Source organism: Macrosteles quadrilineatus, unplaced genomic scaffold (genome assembly GCF_028750875.1).
Source record: "Macrosteles quadrilineatus isolate MER2022 unplaced genomic scaffold, UCM_ALF_1.0 Scaffold_2__2_contigs__length_208266976, whole genome shotgun sequence".
Classification (NCBI taxonomy): domain Eukaryota; kingdom Metazoa; phylum Arthropoda; class Insecta; order Hemiptera; family Cicadellidae; genus Macrosteles; species Macrosteles quadrilineatus.
In genome coordinates, this window is record NW_026542595.1 from 187,131,834 (window position 1) to 187,155,721 (window position 23,888).

The window sequence follows — 23,888 nt, forward strand, 5'->3', positions numbered from 1 at the left end:
AAATACATTTCAAATTATAACTCAAACAAAAGAGTTTTCACTGCAGGTAAAATTACTTTTCAGGGACTATTATTTAAATTCCATTAGACTCCAGTAACTATTAATAAGCAACTATTACACTTACTCTCCAATGTTTTGACGAAGTTGAGGCTGTGGAGGGACCTCTTTCCCTTCCTTCCCTCCCAACTGAAGTTAATTGCCACTTCATTCGTCAGCGCCCTGATGAGGGCTCGTCGGACAGAGTCCTCTACTGTTGCGCCCCCAATCCTTTGGAAGAAGTCAATCTACAAAACAAACAAACTTTTTAGTCATAGTAAATGGTAAATATATTTAGAAAATTCCTCTCCTGAAAGGCATGAGTCACTCTCAAAGAAAGTAGCTCAAATGTAAATACATTTTAATTATGACCATAGTTGTAAATAAATGTAATCTTTTTCCCCCCTTTCAGTCTCTAATGCTAAATTTGTCGATTAAATAATGATACAAATTCAGTTTGAAAACCATATATGTACTGACGGCATATTTATTTATACACCATATTCCAAAGTTAGGATCTATTGCTTAAAAGCAATGAACAACTGTATTAAGAGGTTTAAATTTATATTGTAAAGGGCTCTATAGTTTCTTGATTAAATTCAACTCGAACATTGGTTGTGGTGTTAACAAGTCTTAGTTTTATTATTTTAAATTATTTTATGACACCAAACAAAGTTTGTATAATTGTTTAACTAAAACCAGGTGTCGTTACTCTTATTGACATTCACCTTTTAACTGGAATCACTGTTAGTGTGGTAATTTATGCTGTACAAACTCATGAACATAAAGAAACCACTGTTGATCGGCTCAACTCGAGTGAGGCTATTAAATCCCATAGATCATTAAACAATTTGAACAGACTTGCCTATCAAACAAATTCCAAATGTAGCCCTTGTACCCTTCAAATGTTAACTTTGATTGGTTTCACAATAAAACAAATAATACCCTTGTTATAATTAGCAATTATTGGCCTGAATAAAAAAATCGGTAAGCCCTGTCTCAACATAAGTTGAGGCTGATTACCTGACCCTGGTGGAACAAGACAAATAAAACTTACCATTAAAGTTGATTTCTTTTCGTCCTGCAACGAATTTTCTAATTCTAGAAAATCTTCAAGAGTTGTTAGCGGAAATTGTTTCTCAAATTGAGTTCTCTCGGAATCGTCCGCTTGTGATAGCAACTTCCTCTCAGGCAGCTTAGATTTGGAGAGCGCTGTCACACATTCTTTTAATTCAATGAGCTCCATTTTCATAAATTCCCATTTCCTGTCTAGAGAAGTTTCTAGGCTCCTTAAGCTCTGCTGCATGTTGTCAATGTGATCTGAAAATAAATGTAATATTTAGTGGAAACAAAATATGCTTTTGCAGCAGACTGGCTAACTCTGTGAATTTTTTTTCTAAATTACATTTTCACGCAAGAAGCTCTACAGAACAGTTTTGAAATAAATTTTTTTGTTTGGTAGTGAAGAATAGGAAAACCCGATGTTTTACCCAATAAAATCCCTCATACAACCACGTTCCTATATTCCGACCATGCTGGTTTACCAAATCGTTAGAACAAATGAAAGTTAACTTACAGTTGACTAAGTTTTGTGCCAGATTTAATCAAAATTGAATATTTTTTACGCATACAGTCTATGAACCTTAATTACAGTAGGCTATAACAAACCTCAATATAATAAATTTCTTGATATAACAATTTTTTTTTTATTCTGTAGAACCCTCTTTAAGACACAAGGCATATTTTACCTCTACTTAACGAACAAACCGTATTTAACAAAGTTTTGCCGATCCTGGTTAAAATAAGACACTTCAATATTATGAATTTTTCATCAATTTTCGTCGTCTTACGAGATAGTGGCAAATAATGAACATCTACAGTAAAAAAAACTGTGTAAACCTACCTTTCATCACACTGCAGTTTCCACATGATCTGTTCTCACTGCTAGATGCTGACTCTGATTCGCTTATGGTTCCTTAAACATTATTCAGGACAGATTAATAAATCAAATTTATTAGAGTTAAAGCCCTATAATGAATCAGTCCTATGTTTGGTTATTGAATATTTCCTGTCTGTTCGATAAAATTGTCAAAAGTCTATGGCAATAATCATATATATTGAAAGGATTTCTTCGTCAAACAATATATATAACTATAACTAGTGCACTTGATGCTCAAATTCGAGCAATTGCATAGTATTACAGGTGTTCTTTCAAAACGAATAACAGTCATAATTTCTGATTACTTAAAAGCGTCAACTCAAAGATAATGTAATCAATCACTCCACTCCAGTTATTCAAAATGAAAACAAACTCATACCGAAAAAGAACCCTTCTGAGTGTATCATGTGTTATACTTATTTACTTAATTTTGACACATCGTTTGTAAAAATCTAGCCATTATTAACAGAGTAGTGTGTCGTAGAAATCGCCTTCACATATTATGTATAAGGATTAATTGAAACATGGCAATTGCAAAGATTTATAATAATAGATTTGATCAAAGATATTTGTAAAAAAAAATCACATAATGGACCCACATAATGCCCGCAACAATAGAATGTTACCCCCACAGTGTAATAAAATTGAATAAACCATTCTAATAAGATCTTTGAAAACTTGTACTTACAATTTCTCATGATGAATAATTATTTTTAAATATATTTAAAGATTCTACTTCCCCAATACAACTTCAACCCCAGTGACTTTTAACATGAACATTTTAAATATCTACGCCTTTGTAAATGGACGTGTCTATGTCATATCTGGTAATAATAATAACAAACCACAAAATTGCCAGCTAGAAATTAGGCTTAACTTACTTTCAACATTTGAAGTCTCAAGCTTTTTTGCAGAAACAGGGGCAAGTTGCTTAGACTTTTTTGCTGGAGGGGTGTATGAAAAGCTGCTTGGTGTTCTTTTTGACTGGGATCCGGATGAAGTCTGAGGAGAGAGTAATGATTTAGCTTTCTTGGGATGACTTGCTTCCATTTCCTGTGAATACTTAAAATTTGGCAGGTCGTCCTCAGTGTCGGAATCGTCACTCTCACTTGCCAGTTTGCGAACAAGAAAACTTGGCTTGATCTTCCTGTGGCCTTTTCCAGTCTCAGATTCTGCACAGGATGTTAAATCCGACGTATCTTGAGCCTTCCTTTCTCGCTTTAGCGCATCAAGAAAATTATCTGCAAAAAACCAGTTCCTCCTGAAATCCTTATCTCTATACTTAAGTATAAAAGGCAAATACCTGTATCTAACAAAATATATGACCTAGAATTATCATTTGTTTGGCTAAGTCCCCGTATACTGTGGATATGCAATAAGACGGTGTTTCAAAAAAATTCAAAAGGTTTAAGGGCGGGGGGAAGCTATTTCCAGTATTTATTTTTATCTTCCCATAACTACTTGCTATGAACTCATGTAAAAAAATCAAAATGTCAAAATTGAGTGTTTTTTTTATGTGCAAAATATTTATGTTTTCTTTTACGAGTTTGTTAGGCTGTGCTACCCGACTGATTTTCATGATTGAGGTCTCAAATTAAAGAGCATGCACGCAAAGATTTCACCTGTATATGTACCACTCGACCAAAACACATAATTTGATTAAATTTCAAATTCTCACTTCAATTTAAGATGTATTTCACCAGTTATAACTATATAATCCTATATTTTGCTTACCGGCTCTCATTTAAACTATTAACTATCCAAAGCCCCTGAGGCGAGTTTCAAGCAAACGCAAGGTGAACAATCAACATCAAAATTATTTTGTGTAAGGTTTTTCTATGATTAAAAATAAATAGCTCCAGTATTGTTAATGTTTTTTATGCTTTGGACTTCAAAATAATCATTAGATTATAGGCTTGAATTTGAGCTATTGACCGTTTGAGTCAGTTAAGCTCAAGATACTGTATTACTCAATCAAAAATCATAAGTTTGATTATTTCTCGGATATTATATTTATTTTAACACTGCAGAGCAGCATTGGTCCTCTAGTATTAAGATAAACAGACGGAAAATTTTGATCAATTAAGCCAACTTACTAAGACAGCTGTTGGAACACAAGACAGCTGTTGGAACACACATGCTGGGGGGCCTTTTACTCCTTACAAACTACTTGTTTATTGTCACTTTACAGATGCATTGACATAAAATCATATAATTGCCATGAAATATGAATTGTAGTGCAATTGTTTTGGTTCAAAGCCTGATAATGCACTTGCAATTCAGGCACTTCAACTAAGGAGTTCGTTCACTAAGGGAATTGGAAAATGTACAGTAGGCTCCTAATTTTTTTAGGAAAGGCAGAAAAACTGGACTTTTGGTCAGAATTTTACATGTCAATAAATGTGTTTTATGATCCACTTACCACAAGATGACAAAATCCTTATCTTCCATGGCTCCCAACTTGGTAGTGGACTCTTATGGCAGACTACTGCCTTCCTAACGTCATTCTCAGGCCAAAGGCATGTCAAGAGCCCATTCTCATCCTCTCTTATCCAATTTTTCGAAACGGTTGCCACTTCTTCTGTGGCAATGAATTCAACAATGACAAACTGTTTTAAGTCACCCAAGATGTTCATGTTGTCAATCAACCTAGAAAGCATAAAATATTTATCAGCTATAAAATACTATCTGATACAAACAACATACGTGTAGTAGCAGTGATTTTATAGTAGTTAATGCAATGATCGTGTAAAGATAATGTTAACAACACAGGTAGAAAATTTAAGGTACGAGCCTTAATGATTGCCTTAAAGACTTCTACAAGTGTCGTTAACACTATTTACGTGAGTTGCGTACAGTTAACCATTTTGTTGAGTAAAACCATGCTGTTATGTAAAACCATGCTGTTATGTAAAACCATGCTGTTATGTAAGTTAGTAAACAATGCTGTTATGTGTAACTTTACAATTCCATGAACTAAACTGAAACGGGGACTTTAAAAACTGTTGTAGGTAAATTAATTTAAGCAATTTTAAAGCAAAAGTAATTTAAACATATGTTTATCTTCAGTAGATATATTAAATAAGTTTGTGTTCAAGCTTATTAAACATTTTTTACAATTCCATTTAGTAAGGAAGAAATAAATAATTTTATTAAAGCAATTCAGGGAGGCTAGATGATAAAAAAACTAATTTTTACCCTGTAAGTAAAAATTCAAAATTGTTACAGGCCTAAATAAATGTATTTTTAAGGTGGGATAACTAACTAAACATAGATAACTGAGAAAGATATTTAGTTACCTTTTAATTTACCTTTTATTTAGAAAAACTATTGGTGTAGTATCTCTGATAGATAAATGCAATTTTCTTGTAAGGGAATTTTCATTACTTTGCTTGCCACATCTTTTGTACTGTAGATTTCCTTGTTGGATAGTTTGGATGTAGCTTTAAATATTCCAATCGTACTGGATTTAATAGGCTTAGTAAAGAAGTCCTCAACCTCTAACAATCTACGTCCAATGAAAGCCTTTTTGTCTCGGTTGTCTGTTGCAATGTTGTCGATTATGCAAAAAGTGCCATCGATTAATCGGACACAGTTGTCTTTTTCCCTAGTATGTACATCAAATGACGAAAATATACATCTCTTGTACTGTGGACTGTTTAGTCCTACAATTAATGGACCATCGTTGTGAGTTTCTTCAAAGGAGGGAAACGTCTTAATCTTTCGAGCATCATCTCTAGATGAAGTCGCTTTCAAAGCTCTTCTTTCAGTCACTCTTCTAACAAGTTGCTGTAGAGGAAGACCACTCTTTCTAATATTTTTTTTGACATCCTTTAAAAAGTTCTCAAATTTAAAGGCACTGAATAAATCTAAGGAACCTAGCCTTTTTACATCATCTGCAATATGAATAAGGGAGTGAACATTGTAGGAGAGTTGTTCAGGGCCATAAATTTCTCCGAAGTGTGAAACAAAATAGTTGATCAGGCCTTGAGCAATACCGACATTAGCTTCAACTAGCTTTGGGCTGATGAAAATCCTTAGGGCACAATTGAGAGCTAAGAAATGGGTATAGTATTTTTTTGGCAATGAATTTTTTAGCACCAAAGGCCCTGTGTATAGCAAAAGCTGTCGGAATTCAGTTGCCTTCCATCTGTCTATTTCTTTTAATCCTCGTGGTTTTCTTGCAAATTCTTGTGGGATATATTGTTTTACACTTAACAACTCATTGGTGATTCCACCAACTTTCTGACTTGGAAGTCGAACAGGCACTTTCCCCCTTAGCCACAACAAAACCATCTTCTTCATAACTCCCAAACAAGCTAAGTGCATATAATCTTGAGGGAAATCACGAACCATGTCTATACCAATTACATCCTCCAAAACACAATCACCGGTATGGTGGGCCTCATTCCTTCTAGAAACAAAACTTTCATTTGTTCTCACTTCAGCATCTAGGTTAGGAAATGTCATTCTATTCTGTACAAACTCTCCTTCCTGGACACATCTGTCACAACCAAAATACCCATTGTGACCTTTAATGCTTTTGACGTAAGCTCTAGCTGGAGCATCACAAGTAATGGCTTCGAGGTTGAGATTAAGATTTTTTCCATTAAAAAATACACCATCAGACAAACAACTGTTCAAGTCAGCGACAAAATCCGAAAGAAACATGTTGGCTGATTCTGGCTTACTATACCCGTGGTAGCAACCAATTAGAAAGGGGGGTGCAGATGGAATGTTTCTTAACGAGCCTAATATTGGCCAAAATTGGCTACATGAGCTTTTAGTTAAAGGAAGCCCATCAATATTAACATGCAGATTCAAATCAGGCTTATTGGTACTAACACTTGACAAATCTAATGGATATTTATCCAATGTCGACGTTATTCCGTCTTCAATCCCAAAGTGGTAGTACGATCCAGGTGGAACTGATGCTATATTGTATTGCCGTGGAGTACAGAGCAGTGTTCGAGCATCTTTGGGCAATGACTTAAAACAAGAATGATCTCTAAGAATGTCTAATAGCTTGTTTACTTGTGAATGACATACGTTACCCTCTACAGCCCATGCAGATAGTTTTTTTGAGATATCAACACCGTTCTCAATAACTTTACGTGTAAGAATCTCTTCATCACCACTACCACCATCACTAAAGATCCGAACAAAACTGTCTGATGAACTCTCTGAAATATTTTCTGATTCTGATTCTATTTCATCGCCAGACCTATCTTCCAAGTTATGCTCTAAAAGTATTACATCTTCGGGAATTTCTTCCAATGTGCATTCAGATTCACTATCTACAAGTGGCTCAGTTAAAAAACTTCCTTTTGGTTTGATTCTAGAAGCAAGATATCGATTTTTTTGCCGTTTGCTTAGAGTAATTAATGGTTTTAGTTTTCGTTTTGGCATTTTTCAACTAATAGGTATGCATCGATATAATCTGAAACAAATTAAATATTCTTATTTACTGTCACAAAGACTACTTCACTAAGACTCTTGTCACAAAGAAATGTAGACTTCATAAAATACTAATTTCCTCTAAACCTATTTAATGATTAACTTATTTTAGAGCATTTCCCTATAGGAAAGTAGCTATTACTATAGGTGGCACAGTAAGACCTAGACCCGGGACTGATTTAAGTTACTATTTCATTCTATCCCCAGAGTCCAAAAACAGCATTCGTTCAAATTTTTACATATGTGTGTGTGTCCGTGCTATTGCTAGAAGACTTGATCTAGCGAATTTGGTGTACTGTGTAGATAGTGGTGCTGATTACGGTAGTATGTCATGATGCGATAACTTGAGTAATTTTTGTCCGATTTCGATGAAATTCGGTTTAAAGGTGTAAGGCGTGATGAACTTGAATGAGTTTGCGAACTATGATCGGACCATGGGAACAAGGTTTTTATAGGGTAATAATTGTTTTTTCTAATTTTTGACCCTTAAAAAAATTTTTTTTTCAATTTCTCTCTAAACCTTTATAGGCCTAAGAGCTTAAAAACCAATAATCTAGAATATCAAAGTGTTTTTGTATACAATATTGGTAGCAGAGCAAATTCAAAAAGTTGTAAATTTTAAATTCCCATGTTATTTGTATGGAGAATATTGTAAAATGTTTTAGTTTGCTTGTTTATGGATATATTTTGATCAAACTCGGCAAATTTATTTTTTTTTACTAAATTAATATTTTACAAAAGAAAACTTTATTAGTTCCCTTATAGCAGCAAACCTAGGTATTCGTCAAACCCAATGTTAAAATAGATTTATTTGAAAAATTCAGACAAGTGGAAATTTGCTTAGTTGGCAGGTTAGCTGCGGCGGGGGTATTATTTTCAAATGACTAAGGCCTACATTGTTTTCTGTTAACATACAGCTGCTTCCATTTTGGATAAAATCTCCGCATGCGTCCTCTCCCATAACACACCTTAAAAACCAGTAGGTAGGCCTAGGCTAAAGCTATTTTACCTACGACCATTTTTTAAACGAGTAGGCCTAGGTAGAGTATTTTCAATTTAGTTCTTAAAATGTTTAGTTCTTAAAAAATTTAGTTCTTAAAAAACTCACATTAACTTACTGTATTGGTAACCTTAGGTACCTACTTCAACTAATATTACTAGTGTTAGAAGTATACGATATACAAATTAATTGGTTTCTTACCAGTATAATTTGGCTTTGTTTAAGTTAGAACAACTGAAAGATTGTATGATAAAATCAAAAGAAATTGAATAAATTTGTACGATTGATGATGAAAAAGATTCTTTTTTCTTGCAGGGCTCTCACATTTTCAAGGTTTTTTAAAAACGTTAGTTTGAGTGTTAACAAGATTAAGGGTAAGTTAGGTATTTATTTAGTTATTCACGTCAAAATCGCCATTTCTACAATCAATTAAGTTTGGCCATGCATAACAATTTGTAGATGTTCAGAACCTTAACTTAATAGTTTGGCACTTTATACACTAAGGGGGTGTCAAACTATCGAAATGTTGAACTAACTTATAGGGGGAGTAGCCTAGGTAAGGGATAGGACAATTAACTTAACTCACACACAGCGAGAATTTAAATCACGAGATATAGCAAAAAATCAATGAAGAATGCAATGTAGTTTTTAGTAGCCTTCATTTAAACCTGACAAAAAAACCAACCTACATATCTCTACTGTACATGCTTTGGCTCCTTAGTCTACTAAATACTTTGTAAGATAATATTCAACTGCTTTTCACTTTGGACGGTGGAAAAAAATTTGCCTAAATTAACTTAAATTGATACTAGTTCAAAAGTACAGTATTGAGTTTTTGATGCAAGAAAACAAAAAGAAGGCTCTGGTGTTTTAACTCAGCGAACCTGTAAGTTAGGCCGTTAGGCATAAGTTAAGTTAATCAGCCACTGTCAACATGTCAAGTCATTACGGTCTGTGTCGAACTAAAGTATACACGAGGCTCTCTTATATGTAAGATCACACCCATCAACTTTTGTTTCTATCAATGTTATACTTCAGTTGGCCTACTGTTTGTTATTGAAATAGGTAATCTACAATTAACTAAGTTAACTCAACTTAATTGAAATAGCCTGCCCTAACCACCGCAGCCATGGTATGGCTCTTATAATAGTAAAAATATTTAAATTCATTGGCCTAGGCCTAATTTAATATCTAACTTAGGCCTAGGTTGGCCTATATCGCATGAAAAGTCTATTTCAGCTAACGCAGAGGATACGCGTCCGGTAACAGGACGTGGATTAGGCGTCCGGCAGTTACTGTCATAACCTAACCTAACCAACCAAACTTGCTGATAATGAAAAAAATCAAATGAAGGTCCAATTCTCTTCATAACATAAAATTATAAATGCCAAAAATCCTAACAAAAGATGTACAGTTAAGAAGAAATTACATTCAAAGCAAAATCTGTGACAAAAAGTTAAAGAAACCGATGGGTTTCGAACCAGGGACCTCTTGGATATCAGCTGAGCACTCTATCCACTACACCACGAACAACGCTGGCCGAACATCGTATCGTTGTGGTAATGGCGTTCCGGGACCCCACAACCCGGTGACATCACTACCGGACGCCTAATCCACGTTCAGATAAACTTAAGTTAGGCTAACTACAATTTGATAAGTTCTAGGTGTATCAAACTATTATTTAATCTATTTATTTATTTATTTCTACGGCAAACAGCCTGTATACAATATGCATAAAAGCAAGATAGCTCACAGTATGAATACGAGGATAACTTAGTAATCATCTGATAATATGTCTCAAGAATAACTCCTAGGTTCCTTGCAGATTCACGTTTAAATATCTTACTACGAAAGATTGGTCCATGCATGAGTTAATTCCTTGTAATAAGTTAATGTTGAATGAAATGGTCTAGGCCTAGGCATATTCCATTTATAAATAATCAACCCGTCCAACAAAAACTGGACAAGTTCAAAACCCTAAGGTTTTAAACTTAGTCAAAAAAATTAATCTTCATAAGTTAACATAAGGAATCAAAAGCTTAGTTGCGTTAAAGTCTTGGTGTAGGCCTAGGCATAGCTTTAATTCCATTCGTCACAACCAAGACACGCCTTGATCATAACCACTAGGCCTAGGCCTATACATAAATATACTGGCTTACATCATAGCCTATAAGTAACTTAATTTAGCCTAGGCCTAGAAGTTTAATTAAACAAATCCAGCCTATTAATAAAAACCCTGTATCATTCAAGATCCCTAAAAATGAAGATGGGACTTAGCCTAGTCTAATTCTAATTAAAATCCAGTAATTTTTAATGCTAGATAATAAAAACAGCATAACACTTACCTTTGAGGGTTGTAGAATAATGTTGAATTGAAAATATGGCCTTATCTTGATCTAGCGAAATTAAACTACAGTACCGGTAACTTAAATATAACTATAAAATAAACTTTCAAAACTTAATTATAAAACGAACAATTAAAATAAAAGCAAAGTTATTTATAAAACGATAAACGATTCAAATAAACTGAAAGGCAGATGGCAAAACAGAAGAGAACTCGAACTGCAGAACTAACTGGACTGAAGACTGAACTAAAAACAACAACAATGGCGGCCTCGGCTTCGGCTAGTCAGCGTCATTCGATAAGTCCGATCCATTCGATAGTATCGTGCTCATAGGATTTTCAATGCATATCGAAAGGCTAGTAATGCTCCGTGTACTGTGTAGAAAGATATTTATTACAGTTATATGATAGTAGTGCCATAATAATAATAATATTATTATTATTATTAGTTAAGTTATTATTTATTAACTTATATGGTTTTTTTATAACTTAGACTGTCATAAACTACCAATTAAGATATCGAATAGAAATATCGAGCCTATCGCATTCGATGTTGACTATCGATATCATTATATATCTATCAGTCTAGCTTCGATATTGTTATTCGGATCCAATCCAAGTCTGTCTGCAACCAACCCCAAACCGGTCTGGTCCGGTGCCCAAACTTATAACTGACACTCCTTAGTAAAGGAATTCGGCAAGTGACCTTCGCACTTGCCACCCCTTTGTATTACAGTTCTTTGTCTAGGTCTCTGCCAGCATTGTAAATTCCTACTGTCCCTTCTTCTAAGAAAAACTTTCTCTACAAGCAAATGGTTGGCCTGAGGGAAAAATATCCCTTTCTCGAGTCTTTGAGCGCAAAATGTAGAAATCTATCTGGTATGAATCCAGGAATATGGTTTACGTATATTCGATGTAAATTTATGTACATTTTACGTCAATTATTAAAGTATATGAAATGTAAATCAGTTACATTCAGTATACATTAAATGTATCGAGAAATAGGCGAGAAAATAGGTTTAAACCAATGACATATTAATTAAGACAGTATTTTATGTTGACCTAAAACAAAAGGTTACGACATTTTCTATGTAAATATTTGCGAGTATATGATATGTACATTTTACATATTTCAATATACTTTACATAGTTTACCAAGATTGACCTAAAATATATGTAAATAATACCTCGTGTGCTGACTGGGTTACCTTAACAACGTGTGAACAGGAATGTTGAAATGTTTGATGAATCCCATGTCTTCAAACATCTTCAGGCAAAGACAAGGGGTTTCACTTATGGGTATATTGCGTGGATTAAAATTGAAATCGGTAAAATTGGGCAGATCATGAGGAACTTTGCAATCCAAAACCCTCTGCACATCTTCATCACTCACCTGAAAATATAACCTCAAGTTCAATTCTGTCAACCAAGTTCAATTCTGTCAACCTGTTTCCATATGTGTTCATGACAAATTTCACTATCTGAACTTAAATGATTTACAAGACATCATTTAAAATATATTACATATCGAATTTATTTGTAAATCGGACAAACTGAATTGGGACTTTGTGTTTAGAATCATAATCCCCTTTTCAGTTAAATCTTTGAATTAGTTACACAATTAACTCCTGCCTATTCTCTTATCTGTCACCATTCCAGTCCCTATGGTAATATGTAAAAGAAGTTCTACTGTAATAACGAATGAAAAACTTTGTAAATAGGCTAGAGGAAAAAATATATTCCTATAAATATACATTACTCAAACAGCTTATCTCATTACAGTATTTCCTTGCATAGTGCAACAACACTTTCACAAGTAAGTATTACACCCACTTTTCTCAGCTGTTTTTACTCCTGAGAACACTTTTCTGTATTCACGTACCTTCATGTAGTACATCATGAGTTCGTTGGACAGTTTGCTGCGTGCCTGTGCATCCTGCACCTTCTTATACACCAAACTGTGCATGATGCTAATGCCACAATAGACACTGAACGCCATCGCCACTTCCTCGTCAAACTGGTCAAAGTGTGTTCCGTCAACTTTGTTCACAAGCTCTGCGACACCGATGACGCGTGACTCGTCTACAATTGGGAAACACAAAATGTTTCTGAAAAAACAAAATTGTGTATTAGTTTTGTTGTGCTGTCAAACAATTTGGGACTTCAGGACTTGAATTCATCGGAAAATTTGACATGTTCCAATTACAGTATTATAATTTAAAATTTATTACTCGAGGCAACTACATAGGAGGAGATAGAAAATAACTGTTTCTGAAGATAACTACTAATATTTATTAAACTCAGTTCATTTGAGCAGAAAAAAGAGGATTTCATTTGACTTGTTGGTATTTTTGTTTGTTTCGTAGCGGTTTTTTTCCAACTGTGCCCAAGGAAGCTAATGCACCAAAGCAATTGAGAAAGAATTACAACTAGTAAAAAATAAGAAACTGGACTGATAGAAGGCTACTTGTCTTAAACACCTCGTCTTTTCATCAAATACTGAATTATTTAATGAATACAAACCTTATAAGAAGTGAAATGCTTTTGGAGAATAGTCAGACTCAAATTTTGCACCGAAATGAGCTTCGTGCGGCTGCCGCTATTCCATCTCTCTTTAAGCCCATTGCTCTTTGTTTCAATCTCTGTCACTCAGTCATCACTAAGTCATATCGGTAGCAAATTTTTTGAAAAGCGAAGTCTGATTTCCGGACACGGAAAGTAAGTACTAAGTCAGTTGACTTGGCCGCGCGCTCGTGATAGTAGCACTTTGCTACCTAGCGGCCACCGCGGAACTATACTAAGTTTGCATTCATTGATTATTTCTAGTCAAATAATATTTTGTATTAAGTAATAAGTCCGGATGTATTAAAATTTTTATTTTCAAATATTCATTGTTTAACACTTAAAAAATATCCTTCCATAAGGAAAGAAGCTATTACTGTAGGTCGTACGGGAACACCTAGACTAGGGATGTGCATCGATGGTTAATTTTTTCAAAACATCGATGTTTTTCTATCGATGTTCGATGTTTACTACATCGATGGTAGAATACCGATGTTTTTGTTAATGTTTATGGCCAAGTATTGAAATATCGATGTTTTCCATGACTGATTGTATTATTTTTAGGTTAATTAGCTGTTGCAGTACAGAGATCAGACTAAAAACTGATTAACATTGGTGTTTGAGCCCCAAAAACAGCAAAGTTTTCTAGACGATGTTATCGGTAGATTGATGGTCATCCCTAACCTAGAACCTTGATTGATTTACTTTTTTGTTTTGATAGACCTAGAAAACAAAATCAGGTTGTTTCATCCTCCATTTAATTTAGAAACGAAATTCAACTGTACCACTGATAACAGTCCATTAACTCAGCCTGTACACTTATTCAGGCTACCTAGGATGGTGTAAAAGTGGTTGAAGATAAATATGTAGATCTATATGATTTCATATTTTTAACATACGCTTACTAATAAGTGTATTTAACTTTGAAAAAAAAAATTGGATGTCAATTGTTAGGTAAAACGGATTTTTAAACTAAGTGTAATCACTTATTTATGAATGTATCAGCTAACTCCAACACTTAAAAAAGGTAGCGACCAAACATGTAAACTATTTCAACATTTTCAAAATTGCAATAATGATGAGTAATAGTTCAGAGTTCATATCTTAAGAATTTCAGGGATATAAATTATGGGACTAATTTAAAACTCAAAAGCCGTTGTAAATTCTGTGTTTTGTACTTATTTGAGGGTATATACAAAATTCAGAATTACGTGAAAACAAATGGACATCAATACGCATACCTTGTGCGGAAACCAGTGTGTTTGTCGACTTCTCTATAAAACAATGGATGATTGTATGCATCTCTAATGTTGACTAGGACTCCTGACTGAGCTACATGGCCAGCAATGCCCTGGCCTGACTTGATCTTCACCTCAGTCACAGGCTAAAAACAGATCAAAATATATAACTAAACCAAGTTAAAGCATATTCATAATTTAATTTTTTTACCATAGAAAAGAAGTTGACGGCCTCTTTTAACCTTGTATTTTCCTGTCTACATAGGCTATGGTTCTAAATGATTAGCAATAGACCTAGAAATTATTACCTGACAAAGTCTTCAGTTAAACATATTAATAGCCCAAATAAACCGCTTGAAAAGGTTATTGTATGAACTAAGAAAAAACAGAGAGTGTTACTTGTAAACATCATGAGTTAACAGTATTCCTACCTCCCCAGCCTTGAAGCCATCAAACACCTTGGATTCGAGATCCCCTTGTTCGTCCAACAGAAACAACGAACACCTCTCTGCATTGGTCAACTTGCGAGCCTCCGTCATTATCTCTCTCAACAAGTCAGTTACATCTCCTGTTCAACAAATTTACAAGTTGTTCAGTCTACATGTATAACTCAGATTTTATGGAGACAGTTAATTACTAAGAGGTAAAACTTCATGGATTAGGATTGGCTTCTGGCTAGGCAGAATTAACAATTTAATTGTTATCTGTGTGTGTGTGTAATGTCAAACCTTCTCTAATACAAGGCCGCGGCAAGATAAAAGTGGCAACGCCGCAGCCTTGACCTGACGAAAAAGTGGTTGCACTGATTCACTATAGAGCATCTCTGCTATGTTTATGTTTACACCTTTGTTATCTCTGTTATTACCATAAGGCGGTTTTTTAGCTGCAGTTAACCAAAACTGCTGATTCATGTTATTCTTAATATTATCATTTATTTTGATTTGATGTTAAAACAAAAATAATTGTAGGCCTATTGGTTACTTTGGACTAAAAGTTTGTTATATATAGTATGGTTTACTAGGTACATTAGTAATATTATCAAGGTTAATTTTCAAGTTAAAAATAAATTGCGGAAGACCTCAGAAGCGTAAATATATACATAATTTGCAAGGGAGAGAAGGTACTATAGATCGTCGGGATACAAATTTGACCTCTTCATCTACCCGATCATTTTGAGCAAGAGCGTCGACGAATCGCTTCTCGACGTTTGCAAAAGAACGTCAGCGCACTGCAACTCCTCAAGTCGCCACATCAGAATATACAGGATTAGGACAGTTTTACGTGGCGGAGCCATATATTTCCCTGAGAACGAATGTGAAACAATACCGGCAGAGATTTATTCGGCGATTGTTGTCTACACGGGAAATATGAATAGGCCTACACGCCGTCATGATTTCCGAACGAACTCCCGCTGCTCTGAAATTCGTCGGTGTGATCCTGCTCATTGGGGTTTTCATACATGTTATGCTTTTTGTGGCCTACTCTAATGTTAAGTACCAAAACGGCTTGAACATGGTCTTACCGCCAACAAATCAAACTCACCCAGCAAAGCTGGGTGTTCCTGTACTGGTTGATATAAATTGTCACATTGTTATATGTGAAGTGTCACACCCCCTGTAAACTTTGTGGGACGAATGAATATTTGATTCCATCTCATGACTGAAATGAACTTTAGTCATAGCAATAGGTCAATAAGAATCAATGCTTCGTGAATCATACGGTATTGACTTTTGTTTTTTGTCTGTCTTATAGCTTAAGACTGAAATGAAATATATTTGTGAAGTGAAATTAAAACAAAACATTTCTGTATATTAGGTATTTGATAATACGATTGACAATAAAAAATAAAAAAAAAAACAATACAATTCCAAAGCAAAAAAGTCTCAGTAAATATGCCATGTTTACGATTAAACTTAATCATATTATTCAGAAGAATGAAAATCGTTAATATCTCCTTCTTATCTAACTTATTTAATTTCATGTAGGTATGACTTGATATTAAGAAAACTTTCAAGATTTCTTTGGTTTAACAATCAAGAAAAAATAATCAATACTGTGATGAAACCCCTTCACATGGAGAAGCCAATGATACAAACAAAGAGTGAAATAAGACTTTCACTCTAAGGCTTCTTATTGCCTCTTATTGGATTGCCCCAAAGCAATACAAGTTTTACGGTTAAAGGGCACTAAATAAGTTTGCGTTCAGAAAATCATTGTAGTAGCAAAACAATTAGGGCTAGTATGAAAGCAAGAAATTCAACATAAATAAATACCTTTAACCAATACATCACAGTAAAGAGATTAACAATGAAACAAACACATTTTGTGTATTGAGATGAAAAGAATAATATGATATTTATCTTACTAATATTATAAATGTGAAAGTTTGTGTGTTTGTTTGTTTGTTTGTGTGTTTGAAGTTCGATCACGCATAAACCACTGGACCGATTAGGCTGAAATTTGGCATGATGATAGCTTACATTCCCGATTAACATATAGGCATATTCTTATCTCAAAAATCATTTCGGGCTCCGCCCCAGTGGCTCTGTAATTCCCCATGTTAACCTTATGAGTATTCATATTTAAAGGGAATTAAATAATTTAGTCAGCTGTTTCAACTAAAAAAGTTGGTTCTATGATATGGAAAAGCGTTAAAAAGTTATAAGATTTACCAACAGGGTGCAGCACTATATTTTTTTGCATTAATGAAAACAGCTAATTTGAACTAAGCAGCAACAAAACCTGTGATTTGCAATGAGAACTGTCAAAGTAGGATTGTTTACAGTTATGTTTATGTTTTTCATTTCATGAATGATTTGTGATATTTTGCAAATTGTTGATAATTTATTTTTCTCTATTGTTTAGGTGAAGTGGTAGAACATTATGGCTATGGTAGATGTGTAATACTATAGAATACTGTAAATTAAAAAAAACAAATTTTATCAATCTGTGTCCTCCCTTATTTCAAACGCAAAGCTTGAGTATAACTGCAATAAGCATTTTTTACTTTTATTCCAACCCCGTACGAAGGACGGGTACTCTGCTAGTCTTCCATAATTTTGGTCTAAATTTTACTAGGAAATAAAAAAAACGTTAGGATTGTCAACAATCAAATCTATCCATCCCTTAACAATGAGTGGTAATAAGCAAGACAGTTATTGTTTTGAACGCTTCGCTACCAGACCCCCTGTAGTCTTCCACCCGAGGGGCCAATTTGTCCCCTGCAGAACACAATTACTTAACAATGGGGGGCAAATCTTTCCCTTCACAGACCATTTAATTACTTAAACACAACCTGGTCACGATTTATCACTATGATTTTGATTGTTACTTTTGATGAGTAAAAATGAATTGAATAACATATACAACAACATTGAGAACATATAGTTTTAAAATAAATTACTAGGATTGTAAAGTCTTAAAGTAATCTTGCTAACACTAAAGCTCATTAAGTTCAGTCATGAGATGGATTTAAATGATCATTCGTCCCACATACATTACAGAACTTTGACTCTTCACATACAAAAATGTGACAATTTATTCAACCATTTGACTATTGTTGATTCTTAATGTAATGATTTTAAAACATTTTTAAACGTCATCAACAAATGGTTTTAGAGACAACAGAATAAAAATTAAGGAATCCAAATGACTAAATTCTGTTCTTTCTAAACAAATTCTCTACCAGCCAGTCGGCTTTCCTTTGAAATATAATTCAGTTCAAAATGAAATTATACTAATCAATTAATTGAGCTAAGAGATGATTAAATCGCAAAAAGATTATTAAAATCAGGTAGTAAATATCTCAACTAAATAAACCTCGAAAGTATGTGTGAAAAATCATTTTTAAAGTTGATTGGAAGCTTTTACAATAAACAAGATTTATATGACTGATGAGAATTTTGTTGAAAAAACTATTGTTTGATAACTCACCAAGATGTGTTATTAAGTTTCTTGCTCCTTTCAGCAATGAATAGCACCGTAAATGTAGCCTTTTCTGTTCTTCATAAGCTAAAGTGTTCAAAATTGTCCCCAAACAATGCCTATGGAACATATATAAAAACTCAACCTCAACCAATATAATTTAAAATATGATAGGGTTTTTTACATTCTGTTTTTAATTGACTGCTCTCTAAAATATTTAACTTATAAATTCTCTAATAGAAAATTATATAATATAGTGCAGGTACGGCAAAAAGATTAATGGTATAAATAAATAGCCTAAAATACAAAGAACCCATTTGGTTCAAACATAATGATTTCCCAATGCCAACTTTTGATATACTGAGAAACGATGTACTGTAATATCTCATCTCAACTTAACTAACAAGGTAAGAAATATTTTACACAGCCTACCTTATCAACATGGACAGAATAAAGTAAAAACAAAACTATGAGTACCAAATGACTATAATGCAAACACTTATCAAAATGGAGCTGTCAGTTAAAACTTAAAATAAATAAAATAATTTTCAAATAGTTGTTTAGCCTCCGGATTACTATATTCTACAGGTTGAAACAGTGAAACGGCGCGATTTTGAAAAATCACAAATAATTCATATAGAAAAAAAATATAGTTGTTTAACATAAATCTTATTTAGCACATGAGTGGAAATTATTGTTTCACCTTAAAAATAATGATTTTGTTTAATATAAGGTCAGTAAAATGGCGTACTTGGTTTTGCACACATTGTTGAATTCTGAGATGAAATCCACCCTTGAAGTTTTTTTGCGTTTGCAAAACTTCTGCAATCGTTTTGTAGCGTTTTGTTCTGCTAGCAGTGGCTTCAAAGTTGTTCATTTAAAGAAGGATAGCTTTTCTTGATGGCATGGGAGCCAGTGGCGATAGACTGAACTTACAACGGAAAGTGCACTGAGCACAAATCACACTATCGACGTTTTTAAATATGCCTTTACAGCAAACGCACATTGTGCAATCGTCCAACGTTCCATGGCTACTGAAATTTCCACTTGTCTAGGTGCCCAAGGACATTTCCCCCGTACTCTAATAGCCCCCTATTCCTCGTCAGCTGGTGACGGAATCATGCAGTTTCACTGCCTCCCCCTTAAAATGGATATGTTTTATTTATTGAACTCTGTTTCATAACGACCTTCGAATAAAGTGATTACCACCTGAGGCCTGATGATGGTTCAGAAGAACCGAAACTAGTTTCCAAAACAGCAACAAAGGATTACTATATGCAGGTAGTATAAACCATTTTAAAAATAAAAATAAAAAGGTCCAAACTATTGGACATAAATGTTGGAATCAAACATATGCTGAAAAAGGTGGTATACCATTATTAGTAGGTCAACTATGGAGTAATCAGAACAAAACATGAACATTCCAATATGTCTACAAATACATCAGAATTATGTTAATCTAGAATAAATCTAACCCCAGGGATATTCCTCGTCTGTACTCTCATAATATACTGCTGGCTAAACAGATTGATGTATGCAGTTAGGTACAAAACACTATACAGTGTGACAGCAAAATATTTCTTGCCTTGTAAATGGCACTAGCAAACTAAAGTTATCAAATTGAGATGTGGGGAGGTGTTCGGATGGATTTACGTATTTACTATAGTTTCCCAAGCAGTGCTAAGTCATGCTGCTAGGCAGACTGTGTAAACGACCAAAACAATAGGGCTTACATCTAGTAGGATATAAGGTAAGCCTAATCACTTCGCAAACAATACATTTACCTAGATGTCTACAATATCATTGTAAATTTCTGACATACGACCCTCACCTAAGACACTCTGTGACGTACAGACTATAGTTGTACTCTAAGCCAGGGCTGTATCCACCCAGACAGTACAACAGCACTAGACCACGTACAGGGTGGTGAACAGGCACACAATACAGGTTGTCTACAACGCCAGCCGTGCAGACGACACGTAGCAAGTCAGGGCCCAGCTGGGTGGGGTCCACCTCAGCTGATTGTGAGGTAAAGATACACTGCTTGAAAGCTGTCTCGGTCACCTAGTGCACAAATATCAAAACATACTTAAAATTAAGGATCCTGACTTAACTTTAGGAGACATGTTTGTTCATGACTTAGATATAAAATTAAAAGACATAAGCAAAAGAATGGGTTCTTGTTCTTGTAAATCGCTGTTAAAGAAATTAAATATCTTAAATGTTCCTATAGTGTCTACTTTCACAAAATCTCGTTAGTGGTAGGCCTACCATCAAGCTACGCAAGTTCTTTTATAATGACAATTTGTACCACGGACATAGCAGGAGAGTTGAAAATAATTTGCAATTTTCCATTCATTTTCATTGTATCATACAAAAGACATCAACTCATGGAAAAACTTTAACAATTAAGTTGCCTCGATCAAATGTTTGTTGTTTGTGAAATATAATTGAATTGGCTATCTAACAAAATAAACACAACAAAGAGTAGATTATAAATCTAACTCAGCAACTGGAACTGAAGAGGGAAAATTCTGAATTCCATACAATTCTGTAGGGGGAAAATGGGGGCAAATTATCATCACAATGGAGTAGACTATAAGAAATATATCACTAATACTAAAATGTTCACATTGTGTTTAGCCTATTTTAATTTCAAGTGAAAAGGGCAGCATGTAATCATATGATTATATTTAAACTGTGTGTTTATTTTTATGGAGGCAGTGTGTAGGGGAGGCCAAGTACCATTTAGGGCACCATTGGCCAAAGAAGTAAGTAAATAAGTTTTCTTTAAAAACGAGATCTTAAGCTTTTTTTTGGAGGTACACCAACATGATAACGGTTTTACTTACAACAAATCTAAAGTCCTTATCAAGTTCCTTGTCACTTATGACTTGGATGATGCCATCTTGTGACGTCTGGTCTAAGAAGATAAAAAATGCGTGTTTTACACTGGTTTCATCTTCAATCTAAAAGAAAATAAGGCTTTTATGGTAGGGTTATATAATTAACCAGGTTACTACAGTTAATTAATTACAAAGTTAGTTACCAGGTTATAATTAATTAGGAACTATTTTAAGGTCAAATAATATACAGATTACTTGTCAAATAATTTAATATCAATATAGGTATGAAAATACAAAGCTTTTATTTAAAAGGACATTTTAAACAAATGTTTTTACAAAACAACCTCAAATTCAAAATAGTTATAAAGTTGTGTATTAGGTGTGGAATTGTAACAATAAATTTCAAAGCCCATTTTAGCTATTTGAGAAGTCATACAAACCTGACTTATTTTAATGATTAAGTTGACTTAAAAACAGACAAATTGTATAGAGAATTGTGATCTCTTTCATTTATCATATAGGAAATATGAGCGTTATTTACAGGTCAACGTATACAGGTAACTTATATTCATTCTTATAGGTAAATAGCTTTCCCCTCTGGAAATTTGCTATGAAACCAAAATCAACCAGCTTTTTACTGATTTTGATGTTGTGAGTATAGTTTGTTTCTTAAATTAGCGTAGAGAGAACAAACAGCTAACATTATTAAAAGGTTTAGCACAAAATCTTTAGAATAAATAAATTCACGCCTCCTTACATATCTGTTGACTTTCTGTTGGAGCTTGGTGGCATTGAGATCACCTAGAGAGGAATAAAGGGCAAACAGTTTTGAAGGATTGCTAGCTTTGAGAGCGAAATCTGAGCATCTGACAGTTTGTGGTGCCGTAGAATCTTCTGAGTTTTGTTGTTCCATCCTAAAATATAAACATTTTAAGAATAGTTACAATACATATTTGAAATTGAGTTAGGCAACTAGCCTAAGTAACTTAATATGGGTACCTAACTTAAAACAGTTTTTGAAAGAAATTTGTTGTATAAGTCAGGCAGTAGAATGATTGAGCTAGATCTTCAAGTTCAAGGAACTTTAACTTGATCTTTACTGAGAAATAAGCCTTTGGACTAGCCTACAGTTTTATTGAAACTTCATCTAAAAAATTAGAATTAAGTTGGTAACTTATTGCCAGTCAGAGGCGAATATAAGGAGGGGCCCAGGGGGCCGCCCCCCCCCCCCCAGAAATAATGGATAGGCCTATAAAGAAAAATAGGTCCCGGTACCATAATATGAATTGTTTGTCATGAATGATGTGCTAAGTTATCTTGGTGGCAGATAGTGATAATTTGTGCGAGTTCGAGTTGATTCAGACCGACTCAAGCTCCTGTCCGCCGCCGGGCTATCTTCGCTTGCAGCATTGACCGTTGGAGACCAGCATATCTAACCAGCGAAAGGGGAGGGGAGTAATGAGGAGTTCAGTCAGCTCAGTCGTAGCCATTGTTATCGTTTGTTATTTACATCTGTTTGACATAGGGATTGCACTGAAATGTTAAAGTTTTGCAGTTCGCACAAAAGAATACTTATATAGTAGTTAGAATCCCTCTGAATATAATAATCACAATTGCGTATTTGACTCCTTACCCCTTAGGTTTTGACAAGTGTTCACAGATGGGATGTCACACTGTAAAATCTTGACCAATGATTTTTTGATTTAAGTAAGTCAATTGAAATATTTTCTTCATTGGGCTTGAATAGATAAATTGTTATGATTTAATTGAACGATATAATGATACAGCATAATCGTGGTACAGTAAAGGTCACATTAAGTGCAAATTACCACAGCAAATATGAGATAAAATATCATGGCCTGTCTACTTGAAATTACTTAACCTAACCTTAAATTAATCTCGGACCCTCCAAAAAAATATTCTATATCTGCCACTGTCGCCAGTAAATATAGCTACTGCTTTTAAAACTCAGTTAACTATTATTGGGCTCTAAATTAATTATCCTGGCTAATAAAACAGCTGATCTTAGTCGGTTAACTTACAAAGATACATGTCATATCACTCCATTCCATTCTACATACATCCTTTGCTCATAAGTTTTCGGGTTAAAATACTCACCTAGGTTGCTTCCCAATCTCAATTGATGATAATAATAACCATGACACATGCTGTACCACATCAGTCAACTCATGATTGGGTACTTATGATTGTCTACATAAGACATAAGTTAAGACATTTATTGATCTATAGGCATGCAATCGATCTTGTCATGGAAGCTTGAAATGCACAAGTCAGTCATAAACTAAGTACAAAAGTAAAACATACTACACTAAAGCAAAATAATGTTACCATAGCCATAGCTAAGTTAATATAGCTTTGCAGAAAAATAAAGGCTAAACTTAATATGCAAGACTACTTTGCAAATTAGAAAACTAATGGATTTGGTTATAACTTAGCTCATAAAAAGATTTCCGGATCAAACTATCTTTTTCCTTTTTTATTCAAAAGCTATAAATTTATTATCATCACCGTTTGTGAGGTT

At 34.1% G+C, this 23,888-nt stretch overlaps 1 protein-coding gene across 1 annotated transcript in view; it reads right to left on the minus strand.

Annotated features, from left to right (window-relative positions):
* The window catches only part of LOC128985393 (cGMP-dependent 3',5'-cyclic phosphodiesterase-like), a 32,933-nt gene that overhangs the window by 8,723 nt on the left and 322 nt on the right, over positions 1 to 23,888 (minus strand). Inside the window, exons 2-9 of the mRNA XM_054404850.1 lie at positions 22,104 to 22,260; positions 21,353 to 21,469; positions 20,332 to 20,564; positions 18,510 to 18,619; positions 15,008 to 15,144; positions 14,580 to 14,722; positions 12,659 to 12,884; positions 11,985 to 12,169 (exon numbers count right to left, since the gene is read on the minus strand). Coding sequence (XP_054260825.1) covers positions 11,985 to 12,169; positions 12,659 to 12,884; positions 14,580 to 14,722; positions 15,008 to 15,144; positions 18,510 to 18,619; positions 20,332 to 20,564; positions 21,353 to 21,469; positions 22,104 to 22,259 — 1,307 coding nt within the window. The 5' untranslated portion in view covers position 22,260. The remainder of the gene's footprint in view (positions 1 to 11,984; positions 12,170 to 12,658; positions 12,885 to 14,579; positions 14,723 to 15,007; positions 15,145 to 18,509; positions 18,620 to 20,331; positions 20,565 to 21,352; positions 21,470 to 22,103; positions 22,261 to 23,888) is intronic.